Source organism: Crocuta crocuta, unplaced genomic scaffold (assembly GCF_008692635.1).
Source record: "Crocuta crocuta isolate KB4526 unplaced genomic scaffold, BGI_CrCroc_1.0 scaffold130, whole genome shotgun sequence".
Classification (NCBI taxonomy): Eukaryota; Metazoa; Chordata; class Mammalia; order Carnivora; family Hyaenidae; genus Crocuta; species Crocuta crocuta.
In genome coordinates this window covers 14780065-14800598 of record NW_027527920.1, presented here as the reverse complement: position 1 = coordinate 14800598, position 20534 = coordinate 14780065, and the positions used below count along the sequence as shown (strand labels likewise).

At 34.9% G+C, this 20534-nt stretch overlaps 1 protein-coding gene across 1 annotated transcript in view; it reads right to left on the bottom strand.

Annotated features, from left to right (window-relative positions):
* Positions 1 to 20534, bottom strand: part of ADAM10 (ADAM metallopeptidase domain 10) — a 132503-nt gene that overhangs the window by 66906 nt on the left and 45063 nt on the right. Inside the window, exons 3-4 of the mRNA XM_077747905.1 lie at positions 6767 to 6885; positions 4624 to 4782 (exon numbers count right to left, since the gene is read on the bottom strand). Coding sequence (XP_077604031.1) covers positions 4624 to 4782; positions 6767 to 6885 — 278 coding nt within the window. The remainder of the gene's footprint in view (positions 1 to 4623; positions 4783 to 6766; positions 6886 to 20534) is intronic.

Below are 20534 nucleotides of genomic sequence, written 5' to 3'. Positions count from 1 at the left end.
CTTTTTTCAAAATTTATCATATGTAAAATGATGTTTAATCAATCAATAGTTAATGAGTTAATATCAAAAGCTTTAGAGTTTTTATTTTTAATAACCCGAAGTTAGAAACAACCCAAATGTCCGTTGACAGGTGAATGCATAAATGTTATCCACACAATGAAATACTATTCATCAATAAAAAGCAATGCACTTTTAATACACACAAAAATATGGATGAATCTCAAAAAAACTGTGCTAAATTAAAGAAGCCAGATTTTTTTTTTTTTTTTAAGTATATAATATAGGGGCACCTGGGTGGCCCAGTCAGGTAAACATCTGACTCTTGAGTTTGGCTCAGGTCATGACTTCACGGTTCATGAGTTCGAGCCCCATGTCCGGATCTGCGTGGACAACCTGCTTTGGATCCTCTCTCTCCCCCTCTCTCTGCCCCTTCCCCACTCAAGAACATGTGCTTTCTCTCTCTCTCTCTCAAAAATAAGTCAACTTAAAAAAAAGAGTACATAACATATAACTGCATTTACATAAAATTCTACAAAATGAAAACTTGCCTGCAGTTTAGTGCCTGAGGAAAGGAGGATTGAGAAGAGAAGGAATACACTGAGTAGGAGGAAGCTCTCTGGGGGAAAATGGATACATACACTATCTTGATGGGTGATAGTTTCACAGATGTATACAAATGCCAAAAAAGTATCAAACAGTATACGTTACATATAAGCAGTTTTGAGGATAAAGTATACCACAGCAATGTTCAATAGTAAAAAGGGGGAAACAATCTAAATTCCATGTAGTTGATGGGTTGCTAAATAATACATTCACCAATGAAACAACAGAATATTATGTAACCGTTTAAAAGAAAAATGCTAATAGCAGTGGACACACTTCTACTGCGTTTACAGGCAAAAATATATTTTTATATAGTCATCTGATAATCAGCAAAATCAAAAATATTTCCAGCTCACAGAAAAAGTAGTTAGGTTTCATCCAATTTTAGAAGACATAAGGTATGTTAAAGATCCAGCCTCATTTTATACATAGAAAATGTATTTACTTGCATAAGAAAAGACCTTCCCATAAGGTCACAAAGCTATTCTAGTACATCATCCTTATTTCCCTCATACTCTTTTCTCATACATATGGCACACCTCAGTTCTCTGACACATTACCTCTTGTGATTTCTCCCTACCATGTCTGCCACTAACTTGTATGATCCTGACCAAATGAATTAAACCCTGAAACCGTTTCAACTAGTTGATCTACAAGGCCACCTTTAAATCCATATTCAAACACTCTCTAAGCTGCTGAAACCAATAATATCTACATCAGTGAATTCTTAGTGTAATGTCTGAATATAAATATGCAAGACAGCAAGATTGCTTATGCAAATGATCTAATTTACAAATTTACAAGCCGTGAACAAAGGACTAAGTGGTACTCTTACCTTGTCATAACTGTTCACATTTCTATGTACTAGAAGAAAGTGCTTTTTGCTACTAAGTACAGAATTGAGCAAGTATGAATTTTAAGACGATAAATACATGTGTTTATCACCATCACATCTGAGTATCAAAGTGCCTCAAGAAGTTACTAAATATTTTCACTGAAAACTGTGCCTGTGTGTTTGTACCACTTCAGAAGCCTTTCCCTAAGGTTCTCCAGAGCAGCAATATCAGTCTTCATGGTGGCTTTACAGATTTATGCCAAAAGGTGCAAAAACAGTATTAAAAGAAGAGTAGCCAAATTCTCATCAGAATACCTGCCCAAAGTTGGTACACCTCACATCATTTGCTTCTGCTGAGAATAACACACATACACATACACACACACACACACACACACGGACAATCAAGAGTGATTAAGTTGTGAAAATAAATTATTAGCACTTAAGCAAATTCTATGAAAATAATAATATACATTAAAGGAACATCCTTTCCCTTTTAATTAGTCGTAAAGTAGAATATTCACTGCTAAATACACTGAGGAGAGAATTTGGCTTATAACAACAATAGATACAAATGTGTCATTTTAGAGAGGCTTACAGATTTCAGAAAAGCCCCAGAAATCCTTGGAGTAATGTTGGAATTGACAGCTTTCTTCCACGAGTGAAGCAGAAAAGCACATGGTTAAGAACACAAGATCCATAATTAAGTAACACAAGTTTTCTAAGCCTTACATTCCCTCATATATTGAGTTAGGGAGAGGGGACTATGTGTGCCTATTATACTTTATAGTGTAATTATGAGATTAAATGAAATAATGCAAGCCAAAAACTTTATATAGCACCAGGTATACATTAAATAGTAATAACTGTTCTTACCACTATTTTTAGTACTATAAACTTAATTAGTCTACACAGAGAGGTTAAAGAGCCAATTAAGAGTGAAGGGCACCTGGATGGCTCAGCTGGTTAAGGGTTCGACTTTGGCTCAATTATGATCTCACAGTTGGTAGGCTGTGTCAGGCTCTGTGCTGACAGCTCAGAGTCTAGAGCCTGCTTTCGTTTCTGTGTCTCCCTCTCTCTCTGACCCTCCCCTGCTTTCTCTCTCCCTCTCCCTCTCTCTCTCTCAGTAATAAAAAAATAAAAAAAAAAAGAGCCAAATAAAAGTGAGTGATCTGTCCTCTAGGAGAGGAGTAAGCTAACTACAGCCTGCTATACAACTGAGTCCTTTGATTTGGCATGCAAGCTAAGGAAAGTTTTTACATTTTTAAATGGTTGAAAAGATTTCAAACAAAATCACTCTAAACGTTACTATCTGTAAGCTCTAATACCACTATTGGTATATAGTAAGAAGAACGTGAAAATGCGTGAACATATATTTTAATTGGGTAAGTAAAAAATAAGAGCTGAAACCAATGGTAAAGTTAAATGCCAAAAAGAAGAGAAAACTCAGTCACATTCAATTTCATTGATCCTCCCAGCTAACTCATCATCTTTGGGGAAAAAGAAAGGTTGACGTAAAGGAAGATATTTGGAAGTTACTGCAGTGTGAAGTGGAAAAACGCAATTATATGACAGGACGAAATAAAAGTGTAAAGTAAGAGCAGAATATGCTTAACCTACATACAAATAAATAAGAGAAGGAGGGAAATGAGAGAAGATGCATAAAAGACAGAACAAACAACAGTATAGGGTGCTTATGGGAAGTATAAATCAAGAAAGGATAAAGTTTGATTATAATACAATTAAAAACATGAGTTCAAAATCTGTCCATTACTCTCTTCCTCTTCCTCTTTTCCCAAAAGGCCTTGTTTGATTTTGAGAAAACATTACAAGGAAAATGTTTCAAGATTTCATTAAGTATCTATAAAGAATCTGCTCCAGAGATTAAAAAATATTTGGATTGTTAAAGGAGCAAAAGAAACAAACCACAGCTGACGAACTTACATACCCTGAAAAGAAAGGTAAACCTGCAAGAAGTTTAAGTTACTAAAATATTACAAAGTAACACACAAGTCAAACAGATAATAACTCTGTTGGAAGGAAAGAGGGCAAAAGAATTCATATTCCAACATGTGAAGAAGGACTATAGCTTAGAGCTTGCGAAGAGTCTGAAATACCAGGAGGGATAACTGGAAAAGGAATCAAAGAGGGATGAGTAAAAATATAGGCAAGTAGCATTAATGAATTTATGAGTTAGCAAGTAGCTAAAATCGTAAATGCATCCCATCTAGAACAATTATGCTATTTTCTGTAACAATCCAGCATCAGAGATAACAAGCAGCTGGACAGACTGACGAAGTATGTAAACTGTCAGAGCTGCTCGAGCAAAAAGTTATGATGGTTAGGCTTTCCAGTACATATTAGGAGAATGAAATTACAGATATAAATTTCTGGCTGTAGAATGGAAAATGAAGCCAGAAGGAAGCCAAGTTCAGAAAATAGGCAAAAATTAAGAGACTAGCCTAATTACAGACAAAAATAAAATATGAGTATTAAAGAGGCATTATAAATTAGAGGAATGTATTTCTGCATTATTTCATTAAAGCATTCTCATGATTAGATGACCACGAATATATGGACAATGGTCAAATTAAAAGGAGAAGTCTAAGCACATTTTCTACTCTGAAAATACAGAAAAAGAACTCTCCTAACAAATTACTATCATATAAAGACCATGGTTGAGGACAAAATCCAACATGATAAACCTGGAGTCTTACCAAACTAAAGTGAAATCATTATTTCAAGATTCCAAAAAGAAATATTCAAATGATTTAGATATTACAAAAATACCTAAAAATTGCTTAAACACTGCACAAATATCCACCCTGAAATTTACATAAGAAGATAATGATGCTTCAGTAGGCCACACACACAAAGGCATTATAGCATTAAATGACAGGTTGATATCGAATATAGAATTTCCAGTTCAATCAGTGTTGTTGACTCATAGTTTAAATATAATTGGTTGTATCATATCAACAAAGTTGGACTCGCAGGGACTGACAAGGAAATCACCTCTTTATATAGATTACTTTTTATTAAATTAAGCCTTTAGCTGTGAAACTATTTTTGAGCCTGATTAATAGCTTAGGAAAGAAAACACCTCCACTTTCTATGTCTCACATACGTTTAACTATTTATATGCCTTTTTGCAAAAGGCTACTTGATAAAATTTAAGTACTTACTAATATCATCTTCATGATAAATGACAGAATGAAAGGGTAGAGTTCGGTCTTTAATATATCTCTCTGCTGGCTCAACATAAAATGTGCCACCACGAGTCTGGATGAATCCTTCAAATCTTCCATCAATAACTGACCCATGGCTAAAACTTCCTTCTTCACCTATTAATGAAAGCAACAAACTCTTGAAAAATTAATTTGCACATAAATGTTAAATTCATTCTCCTTCAAAAAGCTATTCTTAGATATTTTAAAAACCTGAATACAAATTTATTGGGGAAACTAATTTTCACATAAAATATATCAAGCTGAATCTGAGATGTGAACAGCAACTAGTACTTAGTTAAAATCTATACAATTACTAGCTAACAATCAGAAATAGAACATCTAGCTCCTTGACAATCATAGTCCCAGCACTAAAGCCTAGTGCCTGGCAAGTATTCAATAGTCACTCGATAAATAATTGTTAAACTAACTTAAACTCAGAAAGAGGCAAGCAGGTCCACTGATATAATATGCACTTTCAAAATAAAGGTATTAAAGTATCTTTTGAGTTTTTACTCTAATTAACGTAAGCAAAAAGTTCTATTCTCATCTGATATAATCTGCTTGAGATCTTTGGCTCCCTTTTTTTATAAATACATTTTTAAAAATGAAAATCTCAAGTAGATTTTCAGAAGTAGTTTGAACAAAATTATACTAAGATTCCTTTTTAAGATATTGGATTTGTAATACTGTCCCATCAATTATACTTCTCTAGTGAAAGAGAATATGGGATAAAAAGAAGGTATTTTGAGATATTCACAAAGAAAAGCTGAGCACCAACCATCACATGATAAGAAGTAGTGGAAAGGAGGAAAATGGTGCTTAAAAGTTAAATTTACCTGTTAAAAATTTCTCATTGAAAGAAGTATCAGGCTTTCCACAACTTCTAAACTGTAGATTAACACTAATTAACTGTGAATTAAATAAGGACTAAAGCTAAGAATCCAAGACAATGGTATCTCAAATGACATGATTTCTATCTGTAAACTTTTTTATTAGTCTTGTAGTTTTCTTGGCCATCACCTAGCAAAGAACAGCAGGCACTAAGTTATCTTCTCAGAAAGATAAATGATCAAGGAAATAGTAGAAAATTATAGTTTGACACTGAAAATCTAGACTGACGGAAACACACTTTCCTTTGGTTGCAAAACTATAAGAGTACAAAAAACTAAGTTTCATCTACAAGTTGAGAATTTTTAAGTATAGAAATGCCTCATTTATCTGGCATCATAAAAAAAAAGAAAACATTTTTTAAAACTTAATTTTTCAAAATGTTATAATTCTGAGCAGATTTCTAATATATAGAAATGAAATTTAACTTTCAGTTAACTTAGTCTTAATAACTGAGAGTCATCTTAAGTATTTATTAATATACAATTCTAACAATATTTTGATCCTCTCTAATCCCTCCAGAAGACTTTGACTGTTCTTCCCACACTACTAAACTGTCAAATATAACTTTCTCTTGGGTGAAGTGTGCTCCCCAGCCCCCCAGTACCTTTTTAATCAGGTGCAGTAAGAGAAATTTGTTAGAACTGTGAACACAGCAAACAAATTCTGAGAAAGGAAGGCCCTGAAAGGATTTTCCTATGCATAACTTTGTCATATTATTTTTGGCTGTTAAGATGATCTTTACAGTTTTCCTTTAGATTTTTCCTCTTTTCTTATAAAACACATCTAATTTCTTGCTTGAAAGATTAGAAAATTATGAAAGTCGTTAAAAAAATTCTTTAATCTAACAGCTTGGAGGTATTGAGAATCAAAACTTCATACCTTTCAGTAACCAGGCACTGTATAATTCAACATTAAAAATACATGTAAAGATAGATCCAAGGGTTACTGCATCCTTCAAAGACCATTATCCTTCATGATATACTTAAATCTCTTCAGGATTTATCCCACCATTCTGTTTTTTGCTTTTTGGTGGTTTTTTTTTTTTTTTTTAATGTAATTTACCGTCAAATTGGCTAACATACAGTGTGTAAAGTGTACTCTTAGCTTTTTATTTCACCTTTTTGATATATGTCTATACCTCAAAATATATGTGTTTCCCTGTGTAGAAAAAAAATAAAGAAAGGAATTCTTCTAAGGTTCAACTTACCATAAATATGTCCAGTGTAAATATGAGAGGTATCATAATCAAGTACTTTATTTGATGTTTCAACTTTAAATTCATCACTGAAAAGGGATGTATCCCTCTTCATCCGTAGGTTGAAATGTCTGCAAAACAGAGTAGAAATGGGAAAAAATGATCAAAAGGATCCAATTTTTAAACAATTTTTGGATTAAAAAAGTCTGCAAAATACAAATGGTTTCACACAATTTGTCTACTTGGAAATCTACTGTCCAAGATTTTTCTTATAAAAATTTTGCTCTAGAATTCAACCTAGTTGTAACAATATAAATCTAAATTATATACAGTTAAATAGTAACTGTCTAGACTATATTAAAAAATAAATGTCTATAGGATGATTCCTACATGATAAAACAAGTTCATTCCAACAGCAACTAAATTGCTTGGACATAAAAACAAGCTTCTAAACTCAATTACTATTATTCACCACTACCTGTCTTCCCTCTTTAGTAATTTTACAGTGCTGCCGATTTCCCCTACTTTTCACAACTCAAATAATACATTAAAAACCGGCACCTATACTAATGACTCTTCTTTAGAAAAGCAAGTATGCATGCTCTTTCTCTTACACATACACATGCGTACGCATGCACACACACACACACACACGCGCGAACACAGAGCTTTCAATTCCTATAATTTTTCCCTGGGACTTCTAATCCTTCTAATTGTCATTAGACCTTCCTCAGTTCAATTTGAGAAGCCCAAAAGACCATGATATTAGCTGAAATCATACTCATTCTTAATTGTCTTTACAGAGTAATGAGAAAGACTAAAATATTGAGGTGAAAATAAAGAAATCTAGGGGTGAATCAAACTTGAATCAAATATTATGTCTAAAATCTACTAGCCCAGGATTCCAGTCTGTTAAATGATGATAATACATTCTATCCTGTAAAACTTTCTTAAGGGTTACAGCTTATAACAAATATAACGTCATTAACACAGTACCTGGCACATAAGAGATGTACAATAAATGGCAACTAATTAGCTATCATTACCAAACTCTTAAAAGTGCATCAAGTTTCTTTTATAACTGTCATAAAAGTCTGCACGTAGCACAATTTCTACTCAATGAATCTGAACTAATGTATTCAATTAGCAACCCCCAAATGTTAGTAGGATATGGAATAACTGGAACTCTCACACATGGCTGGTAGAAGAACAAAATGGTGAAATCATTTTGGAAAACTGGTAGCTTTTTTTAAGTTAAACATATGAAAACCCTCTGACCCACAATTCTATCTAAGTGAAATGAAAGACAAAGTCCATAAAAACAAACTGGACACAGGGCATGTGGGTGGCTCAGTCGGTGAAGCATCCGACTTCAGCTAAGGTCATGATCTCACAGTCCGTAGGTACAAGCCCCGTGTCAGGCTCTGTGTTGACAGCTCAGAGCCTGGAGCTTGCTTCAGATTCTGTGTCTCCCTCTCGCTCTCTCTGCCCCGGCCCAGGTCACTCTGTCTCTCTCTCTCTCTCAAACTACAATAAAGACATTAAAAAATTTTTTTAAAGAAAAAAACCAAATTGGAAACAAATGCCTATAGCAGTTTTACTCATAATAGACAAAAACCAGAGATAACCCAAATGTCTATTAACCAGTAAAGAGATAAAGACCGTGGCTTATTCATATAATGGCAAACTACTCAGCAACAAAAAATATCAAACTACTAAAAATATGCACTTTTGTGAAGACATAAAAGAATATATATAAGTCCATATATATGTAATTCTAGAATAGGCAAAAAGCTATCTATATAGAAAGCAGACTGGTGGTTGCCTGGGGTAAAGAAAGACTAAGAACAAAGGCAGATGAAGGAATCTTTTGCTACGATGGACATATTCTATATCTTAATTTGAATGGCAGTTACACAAGTATAAACATTTGTCAAAACCTAACTCACATTATACACATGAAATGCATACAGTTGACCTTTGAACAACATGAGTTTGAAGGGCATGGATCCACTTATACATGGAATTTTTTCCACAAATATAGTACAGTACTCTTAATAACATTTTTTCTCTAGCTTTTTTTAAGAATACAGTATATAATACACATGACGTACAAAATATGTGTTCATCAACTATATATATAATCAGCAAGGCTTCCAGTCAACATTAGGCTAAGTTTTGGGGGAGTCAAAGTTGTACACGGTTCTGTGTCAGAAATCCACTGTTCAAGGATCAACTGTGTATTTTATTTTATGTAATTTATACTTTGTGCTCATTTTGGCAGCACGTATACTAAAAAAAAAAAAAAGTAAGTTATACCTCAATAAAATTGATTCAAAGAAAAAAACTCCTTTTTCAAGTAAATAAGGGTCAACACGGTATATATATTAGCTTCAGAAAGTGTGTCCTTTTTTCACCTTTATACTTGCCTAATTTCATGTCAATCATGGCATTCTTTTATTCTGAGGCTGTACTCATTTTTTTTACTTGCCTAAAACTCTCACCAAAACACTCCTAAAGCTTCCCAGGTGCTGTTTCAAGGACTCCAGACTAGGAAAAGCAACCCTAAAGCCTTAAGCTTTCAATCTCCTGCCCCAAGTAATCAACAAAGCCAAACACATCTTCTAAATGGAAACTACAAAGTTAAAAATAGACTATCCTGAACAAACAGGATTCCTGCCTGAATTCTTGCTGTACATTCTATCTTTTCATAAAATTATTTTGCTGACAGGAAATTCTTGATCATATATGCAGGTGTAAATATATACATTATTTTTAAAGGATCACAGTATTCTGAAAAACCATTAACTTATCATTGTATATTTTTTTAATTCACCGTACAAAAATACTATCTGAAAACAAGCACCTTTGTTAAAGAGACTAAAACACTAAATGTCCAAGGGCTTAGTATATTTATCATTCAGGATTTATTATTCAGCAAAACTATTATGCTCTAAAACCATTATAAACAAGAGTATATTCTATATGCAAAAAAAAGGGGGGGGTGTAAGCTTCAGAAAGACATTTAAGTTCAATGTAAGTACAATCTATGCTACACTCTCTAACCCTAAAAAAGTAGTTTTACATCATTAGACATTAAAATGTCTAAGCACACAGCAAACCTAGAGGGATGTTATAATACAGAAAACTTAAGAACATTTAAAGTAGGTCCCTTCCAACCCTGATACTGAAAGCGTAAGAAAATCATCTCACATGTATAAAACATTTTCTCTATGTTGATTTAAATTAGACTAAATTATATATAAAATCAGTCCTCAATTATCCATGCATAATCAGGTCATGATCTCATGGTTCGTGAGATCAAGCCCCATGTTGAGCTCTGTGCTGACAGTACAGAAACCTGCTTGGGATTTTCTCTCTCCCTCTCTCTCTCTGCCCCTCCCCACTTGCATGTACACGTGTACACATGCACACTCCCCTATAAATAAATAAATACATACATATTTTGAAAAATAAAGTGTACATCAACAAAAGAGGGAATGAAATGATGGTGATCCTGGAAGGCACGCAAATGGTAGAAAGAAGCCAAACTGAAATAAGTCTGCTACAATCTATAAAACAGATGAACTACAAATGAATAATCAGAAGCTGGGCGTAATTTATTCCATTAATTAAGCCACTGAATTCTAATATCTTAACTTTAACATCTGTTTAATATATAACTTTATGCTATTTTAATATTTCTATGAATTATAAATTCTTTGCCACCTTTGTATTGAACATAATACAAAATAATAATAATTAGCTAACTACATTCGACTTTCTCAGTTTCTCAACAAGCCATGAATAAAAAACAATCTGAAAACCTGCTTTTACTTGTTTAAACTTTTGGCTCAAAGGCCAGAGAAACGACAGGGAACACTGCCTTATAAAAAATCATTGTACTCTGGAAAAAGTTTAATGGTTCATCAGAAGTTCATAGAATTATATGACCTAGCAATTCTTCTTCAAGGTATATAGTCAAAAAACTTAAAACTGGGGACTTGAAAAAACTTAAAATTGGGAACTTGAACAGATTCTTGTACACCACTGTATAGTGCATTATTCACAGTAGCAAAACATGGAAACAACCCAAATGCCCATCAACAGATGGATTTAATAAGTATATGTAATAGTGGTATAAATACACAGTGGATTATTCAGCTTTAAAGAGAAATGAAGCTCTGATACACGCTACAACATGGTTGAATCTTGAAAGCACTTTGCTAAGTCAGTAAGACACAAAAGGACAAAGATGGCATGATTCCATTTACATGAGGTACCCAGAAGAGGTAAATTCATACACACAGCAGGCAGAAAAGAGGTTATCAGTCACTGATGAGAAGGCAGAGGGGAATCATTGTTTGATGGCTACAGAGTTTCTGTTTGAGAAGATGAAAAAGCTCTGAAAAGGGATAGTGGTGGTAGGTGCACAACACTATGAATGTACTTAATGCCACTGAACTGTGTACATTTAAAAATGGTTTTGTGGGGCGCCTGAGTGGCCCAGTTGGTTAAGCATCCAACTGTGGCTCAGGTCTTGATCTCGCAGCTTGTGGGTTTGGGAGCCCCTTCAGGCTCTGTGCTGACAACTCACAGCCTGGAGCCTGCTTTGGATTCTGTGTCTCCTCTCTCTCTGCCCCTCCCCCATTCACAATGTCTCTATCTCTCTCTCAAAAATAAACATTAAAAAAAAATGTAATAAAAAAATGGTTACAATAATTATGTTATTGTACCACAATAAAAATAAGTAAAATTTTAAATCTTTGTATTCCAAAGAGCTAGTGTATGAAATAAAATTGTGTAGCTAACGATATCCTAATTAGTGATAAGAGCCCCAAAAGAACTGATTGAGATAGTGATATTACACTGGTAATAATGAGATTATTACATTTTCCCAAATGTATATACATTTATGATTTTCACAGCACTTTTACATATATTCCTACATCTTATCCTCACAGTAACATTGCAAAGGAAACACGATGAATTCTTTTATCAAAGGGTCACTAGACTACAATTAGGACTAGAACTCCAATATTTGGCTGCTGCATCTTGCTCTTTCCACTACACCATAATAAATGCATCCCAAACATATGATTTAAAAAGTCAAGCTAGGGGCAACTGGGTAGCTCAATTGGTTAAGCATCTGACTTTGGTTCAGGTCATAATCTCACAGTTCGTGGGTTTGGGCCCCATGTGAGGCTCTGTGTTGACAGCTCGAAGCCTGGAGCCTGCTTCAGATACTGTGTCTTCCCCTCTCTCTGCCCCTTCCCTGCTCACATTCTCTCCCTCTCAAAATATAAATAAACACTTAAAAAATCAAAATAATACATGCTGAGTGCTGTAGTGGTCTTAATGTAATATTATCAGTCTCTGCAAAGAAATCATCTTTTAAAACCTGAACAGATCTGAACAAATAAGATGAGAGAAAAATATAATATTACTTAACTTTCACTGAATATTATATTTTATAATACCACCATAAAAAATTTTCTTTATTAATGCTTAAGCCACTTTCAAGACTTAGGCTAAACTCTGTCCCCTTTTACTGTTTCTTTCAGTAAGTTTAGTTTTCTTCTTATTATAGCACACTATCATCAAGATAAACTTTAAATTTAAAAAATGAGGAAAAAATTTAAAAAAACAAAAAATGAGGAAGAAGTATACACTTTTAAGTTTTCTTTGAGAAATATCTGTATATAAATCTCTGTATAGAGAACATTATCTGCACTTGGGATGTTGTTCTACCCTTAGATTGAACTGCTATATTGATTCTACAGATCAACAGTACTTTCTCTCTCATCTTAATTATAGTAGTTCCACTGGAATTCTTTCTTGACTTTCCTCTTACAGTAAAAATGTAAAGAATGGAGTAAAATTACAGGAGGGCAAAATCAGTTAACAAATGACAGTAATTTGGAAAAACATTAACAGATTTCAATTCTCTACCTTCACTGCTTTGAAGATATAATTGGTAATAATAGCTGGCTTTCCTTTCTAGGCTTTAGAAAAGCACTCTATAAACCAAATAAATAGAGGTACCAGAATCATCTTAGGTGCAAAACAACAAAATAAATTTTGTTTAGGATACAATTCTATAAAAGTTTCTGGAAGGTGTTGTACCTTCTACATCTCTATACAGAGAAGTATTTTTCCTGTAGATTACAACAGTTAGAACATTAAGAATACTGAGTAAAAAGAAGCTACCTTTTTCTATACAATTGCTATTTTGGCTAAAGAGAGTATGGCCCTGATTCTCAGAAGAAAACAACAATGGATAAAAGGTACATTCCTTGAACTGAAGTCATATTAAGACAAAAAGCCTCAACTAATGAAGTACCATAACAACACAGAGAAGAAACCTAAAAGCAAAAACTTGCTTAAGAGTATGTCAGTGTAGGGGCACCTGGGTGGTTCAGTCAATGAAGTAAGTGTTCAGCTCAGGTCATGATTTCATGGTTCGAGGGACTGAGCCCTGCATTAGGCTCTGCACTGACAATGTGGAGCCTGCTTGGGATTATCTCTCTCCTCTCTCTTTCTCTCTCTACTCTCTCTCAAAGCAATAAACTTTTAACAAATTAAAAAACTAAAAATTAAAAGAAAAGTATGTCCATGTAATCCAACAGCCCCAGGGACCAGGACTTTTAATCAAGAACAGAGGGCTATCATGTCTAAATGAAACATATCTATGGTAGACCTGGCTCAATGACTCCTAGAAATAAAACTGTACTTCCTAATAGGACATCCCTGATGTCTCTGGTTGTATCTCTTTTTTGTTATTTTTTTAAATTTATTTTGAGAAGAGGAGCAAGCACATCCACAAAAGAGAGCACATGCACTCAAGCGCGGGGGGAGGGGGGGACGGTTAGAGAGTGAAGCCCAAGCAGGCTCCTCACTATCAGCCCAGAGCCTGACATGAGGCTCATTCCCATAAATCATGAGATCATGACCTGAGCCAAAATCAAGAGTCAGACACTTAACTGACTGAGCCACCCATGTGCCCCATAATCTTTCTCTTAACATTCACTTTATTCTTTTTTGTTTTTTATGTTTATTTTGAGAGAAAGAGAGTGAACATATAAGCAGGGGAAGGGCAGAGAGAGAGGCAGAGAGAGAATCCCAAGCAGGCTCCATACTGTCAGTGCAGAGCCTAACGCAGGGCTCAATCTCACAAATCATGAGATCATGACCAAGGCCAAAACCAAGAGTATGACCAAGGCCAAAATCAAGAGTCACACACTCAAATAACTGAGCCATTGAGGTGCCCCAACATTCACTTTATTCTTAATAAAGACCCTTGAAAGAGTCTCCATCCAAATTATTTTTTAAGACAAGCTGCCAACATTAATATATCACTCTGAGTCAAATATCCAGTTTACTTCCACTGATGCATTTTTTAAATTTTTCGTTTTTCTTAATGTTTTTTATTTATTTCTGAGAGAGAGAGAGAACATGCACGCAGGGGAGGGTCAGAGACAGAGGGAGATACAGAATCTGAAGCAGTCTCCAGGCTCTGAACTAGCTGTCAGCACAGAGCCTGACCCAGGGTTCTAACCCTTGAACCATGAGTTCATGACCTGAGCTGAAGTCGGATGCTTACGCGACTGGACTGAGCCACCCAGGCGCCCCAACTGATGCACTTTTTGAAATACAGAAGCCCTTTTTGTCAAATGATCTTTAAAAAGCCAGTATATAAAGTCCTTTTTTCAAATGATCTTTAAAAAACCTATGTGTGTGTGTATATGCGTGTGTGTGTGTATGTGTATTTTTAAAAAATAAAATAGAACGCGTTAACAGAAGGGGAAAAAGCATAATTAGCCCACAGGCACCCTACTGGGAGTACCTGAGGAAACCACCCCCAAAATTCTAGAGCTATATGGTCTGAATGACATAGTTTCAGGCTTATCTGTTGATCCTCAGGTAGATCAATTACCTTAAATAAGTAAAAATATATACATGAAAATTGTCAATGAAGATAAAAGTGAAACTAAAACTTGAGTTAAAATGAGTAACTTTATCCTGTGTAAGAAGGCAAATATAGATCATTAGTGTAAGTCTTTCCCATACAAAGAAGAGGCAATCTACCATAATGCCATGATTACAGAACACAAAACTACGCATATTTTACATTACTTGAAAAGAAGTAAATTTATCTACTGAGGAAGATAAGAAAGTTTCTGTAAACACTTTCTGACTTTATGCAACTACTTTAACCAAACAACTGGCCAACAAAACTGTTAGATACAGGCATACCTCATATTCTTAAGATTTCATTTCTAAGCAATCTCTACAGACAAAGGAGGGCCTGAGCTCACAACCCCAAGATCAAGAGTCGTATGCTCTATCAACTGAGCCAGCCAGGTGCCCCCAGGCATACTTCATTTTACTGTGCTTCACTCTATTATGTTTTACAACTATGTTTTTTACAAACTGAAGGTCTTTACATCCAAAAAGTCTACTGGTGCTATTTTTCCAACAGCTTTTGCTCACTTTATATCTCTGTATCACATTTTGGTAATTCTCACAATATTTCTAACTTTTTCATTATTATTATATTTGTAATGGTGATGTGTGATCAGTGATTACAACTTGCTGAGAGCTCATACTGATGCATTTAGAATTTCTTAGCAATAAACTATTTTTTAGTGAAGATACGTACATTTGTTTTTTTAGGCAATTTTACTGCACATTGAGCAGACTACAGTATAGTGTAAACATAACTTTTGTATGCACTCGGAAACCAAAAAATTCATTTCACTTGCTTAATTGCAATATTCGCTTTACTGCAGTGGTCTGGAACCAAACCTTCAATATCTCCAAGGCATGCATGTATAAACCACTAAAACAATGACAGAATTTCAGAGTGAGACTTCAATTATTCAGATATTTAATATAAATCAAATGTATAAAATCATAAGGATCACCTAAATTTATTAATTTCACAAAGAGACCACACAAATAAAAATAGAGCTTGTATCTGAACCAAATTCTTCAATTAGCCAACCAATGACAATTCTACTATATCAAGCTACAATCCCCTATGTAGGATATATGAGAGAGCTCCAAAATGGCAAAATATAGGACATTTTCCTAGTGAAAGAATGACTTAAAAAACATAATCAGGGGAGCCTGTGTGACTCAGTCAGTTGAGTGTCAAACTCTTGGTATCGGCTCAGGTGATGATATTACAGTCATGAGATCGAGCCCATACTGGGCTCTATACTGACAGCATGGAGCCTGCCTGGAATTCTCTCTTTCTCTCTCTCTCTACTAACCCCCTCAAAATAAATAAGTAAACATTTGTTTAAAAAGCATAATGAGTGATACTGTTATACTGAAAAGAAACATGTGTCAATGGAAGGGCATAAAAGAAAGGGATCAAGACTGGCAGTATACATACAAAGAAAGTGCCAGCATCATGAGCTTGATTCTTGATGCTATTCCTTCATTCCATAATTATTTACTGAGCACTTACTGGGGTGAGCACAGTGCTAAGCTGGAAGATGTAGGCATGAACAACACAATTCACAGAACACGTTATAGTTTACACATGGTTAATGAGCAGGAAGGGAGGTAGCATGGGAAGAAAGAAAGAAGGTCTTATACTGACAAGTGATATGATGAAAAACAAATAAGAAAAAAGAGAATAGTAAAAGGAAAGAAGGATGCTATTTTACAAAAGGGGCTAGGAAGAGATCCCTGCTGGTTCAGTCAGTAGAGCGTGCAACTCTTGATCTTAGGATTGCATCCTCCTCAAAGTTATGAGAAGGTAAGAAATAATTAAGATCAAAACAGAAATCAATGAAATAGAGATGGAAAAGACAATACAGAAGTTCAGTGAAACAAACAGCTAGTTCTTTGAAAAAGCAAACAAACCTTTAGCTGGACTCATCAAGAAAAAAAAAGAAGATTCAAATCAGAAATGAAAAAGAAGTTACAACTGATACTACAAAAATACAAAGGATCATAAGAGAATAATACACAAAATTATATACCAATAAATTGGACAACCTAGGGAAAAAAATGGATAAATTCCTAAAACATACAACCTTCCAAGACTAAACCATGAAGAAAAAGAAAAATCTGAATATATCAAATACTAGCAAAGAAAGTGAATCAGTAATCAAAAACGTCTAGGACCAGACAGATTCACTGGTGAATTCTATCAAACATTCAAAGAAGATTTAATACCTATCCTTCTCAAACTCTTTCCAAAAAATATAAAAGGAAGAAATACTTCCAAACTCACTTTACAAGGCCAGCATTACGCAGACAACAAAACCAGACAAGACCACCAAAGAAAAAAGAAAAATCACAGGCCAACAACCTTGATGAATACAGATGCAAAAATCCTCAACAGAGTATTAGCAAACTGAATTCAACAATACATATAAAGAATCACACACTGGGGCACCTCGGTGGCTCAGTCGGTTAAGCATATGACCAGGTTTCAGCTCTAGTCACAATCTCACGGTTCCTGAGTTCAAGCCCATTACTGGGCTCTGTGCTTACGGTCAGAGCCTACTTGGGATTTTCTCTCGCTCGCTCTCGCTCTCATTCTCTCTCACTGTTCCTCTCCCACTTGCATGCTCTCTCTCAAAAATAAATAAACTTTAAAAAAAATAAATAAAAATAAAGGATCATACACTGTGATCAAGTGAGATTTATTCCAGGAAATGCAAGGATGGATCAACATAAGGAAATTGATCAACATGAAACACTAGATTAAAAACATTAAGGATAGGGGCGCCTGGGTGGCTTAGTCGGTTAAGCGTCTGACTTTCACTTGGGTCATGATCTCGCGGTTCGTGGGTTCGAGCGCCGCATGGGGCTCTGTGCTGACTGCCAGCTCAGAGCCTGGAGCCTGTTTCAGTCTGTGACTCCCTCTCTCTCTGACCCTCCCCTGCTCACGCTGTCTCTCTCTTTCTCCTAGAAATAAATAAAAAAACATTAAAAAAAATTTTTAAAAAAAACATTAAGGATAAAAATCATATGGTCATCTCAATAGATACAGAAAAACCATTTAACAAAGCTCAACATCCATCTAGAATAAAAACTCTCAACGAAATGGGTATAGAGGAAATGCAGTGAAATATAGTGAAAGCCATATATGATAAACTCTCAACTAACATCATACTCAATGAAAAGAAACCTAAGTCTGACTTTGGCTCAGGTCATGATCTTACACTTCATGAGTTCGGGCCCCACCTTGGGCTCTGTGCTGACAGCTTGGAGCTTGGAGCCTGGAGACTGCTTTGGATTCTGTGTCCCCCTCTCTCCCTGTCCCTCCCCTGCTCACACTCTGTCTCTCTCTCTCTCTCTCTCTCTCTCTCTCTCTCAAAAAGGAAATATTTAAAGCCAAAAGCTTTTCCTTAGATCAAGAACAAGACAAGGATGTCTACTCTCACCACTTTTATTCAACAGAGTACTCAAAATTCCTAGCCTCAGCTATCAGACAAAAAAAAAAAAAAGAAACAAACAAAAAGAATCCAAATTGAAAAGGAAAATGTAAAACTGTAACTATTTGTAAATGACACGATACTATATATAGAAAACCCTCAAGATGCCACCAAAAAACTAAACTAAAAAACTGAGTTAAGTTGCAGAATACAAAACCAATATAAAGAAATTTGTTGCATTTCTATGTGCTAATAACAAACTATCAAAGACAAATATAAGAAAACAATCCCATTGGGACATCTGGGTGGCTCAGTCCATGGAGCGTCTGACTCTTGATTTCAGCTCAGGTCATGATCTCAGGATAGTGGGACCTAGTCCTACGTGTGCTCAGCATGGAACCTATGAGATTCTCTCTCCACTGCCCGTCTCCCCTGGTCACACAGTCTCTCTCCCTCTAAAATAAAGAAAATCTCTGTTTACAAAAGCACCAAAAAGAATAAAATATTTAGGATTAAATTTAACTAAGGAGGTGCAAGACTAGTACACTGAAAACTAGAAGATACTGATTCTAAAAAACTGTAGAAGACACAAATAAATGCAAAGATACTCCATGATCATGAAATGTAAGAATTAACAGTTAAAATGTCTATGTTATACAAAGACATCTACAGATTCTAAGCAATCCTTATAAAAAATCTCAATGCCATTTTTCACAGAGCCAGAACAAATAAAGAATCATAAAAGATTCCAAAGAGCCAAAGCTATCTTGAGAAAGAACAAAATTGGAGGAACGGCATTCCTTGACTTCAAACTATTACAAAGGTATAGTAATCAAAACAGTATGGTACTCACATAAAAACAGACACACAGATCAATGAAACAGAATACAAAGCCCAAAAATAAGCCCACACATATATAGTCAATTAATTTATATGAAAGACCCAAGAACATAAAATAGGGAAAGAACAATCTCTTCAATAAAGGAAAATTGGACAGATACATGCAAAAGAATGAAACGGGATCATTTCCATAAGCCAGACACACACCAAAAAAACCCTCAAAATGGACTGGAGATTTGAATTTAAGAACTAAAAACATAAAATTCCTAGAAGAAAACAAAGGTGGTAAGTTCTTTGATATTGCTCTTAGCAGTATTTGTTTTGGCTCTGACTCCAAAGGCAAGGGAAACAAAAATAAATGAGACTACATCAAACTAAAAAAACTTCGGCACAGCAAAAAAACAAAAAAACAAAAACCCTCAAAAAACCATCAATAAAACAAAAAGGCAAACTACTGAACGGGAAAAGACTTCTGTAAATCATGTATCCAACAGAAGGTTTACATATGGCATATATTAAGACCTCATACAACTAAACAACAAAACAGCCTGATTAAAACAACAGCCTGATTTAAAAATGAGCAGTAGACCTGAATAGATATTTTCCCAAAGACATACAGATGGCCAACAGGCACATGAAAACATGTTCAGCATCACTAATTATCAGGGAATTACAAACCAAAACCACAATGGGCTATCACTTCACACCTGTCTAATAGAATGTCTATTATCAAAAAAGCAAGATATAAAGAAGTGTTAGAGAGGATGTGGAGAAAAGGGAACTATTATGCACTGTTGGTGGCAATATAAACTGGTTACAGCCACTACGAAAAACAGTATGAAGATTCATCAAAAAATTAAAAATATGATCCAACTATTCAATTTCTGTATATTTATCTAACAAATACAAAACCATTATTTCAAAAAGGTACTGCACCCCATGTTCACTGATGTATTATTTATGATAGCCACACTTATGAAAAACCTAAGTGTCCACTGATGGATGAATGGTATACATATGCAATGGAATACTATACTTGGCAATAAATAAGGAAATCATGCCATCTGCAACAACATGCATGGATAGAACTTGAAGGTACTGTGCTAAGTGAAATGAGTCAGGGAAAGACAAGTACCATATGATTTCACTTATATGTGGAATCTAAAAAATAAAGCAAAACAAAACAAAAACAAATTCACAGTTACAGAGAACAGACTGGTGGTTACCAAAGGTAACACATAATAAGGTAACAATCATAATGTTGTATACCTAAAATTTACATAATGTTAGGCACCAATTTTACTTCATAACTCTGTTAGACTTCCTCATACTTTTTTTTTTAATGTTTTTTTATTTATTTCTGAGAGAGAGACACAGCATGAGCGGCGGTGGGGGAGGGGGTAGGGAGAGAGGGAGACACAGAATCTGAAAAAGGCTCCAGGCTCTGAGTTAGCTGTCAGCACAGAGCCTGACACGGGGCTCGAAACCACGAACCGTGAAATCATGACCTGAGCCGAAGTCGAACACTTAACCGACTG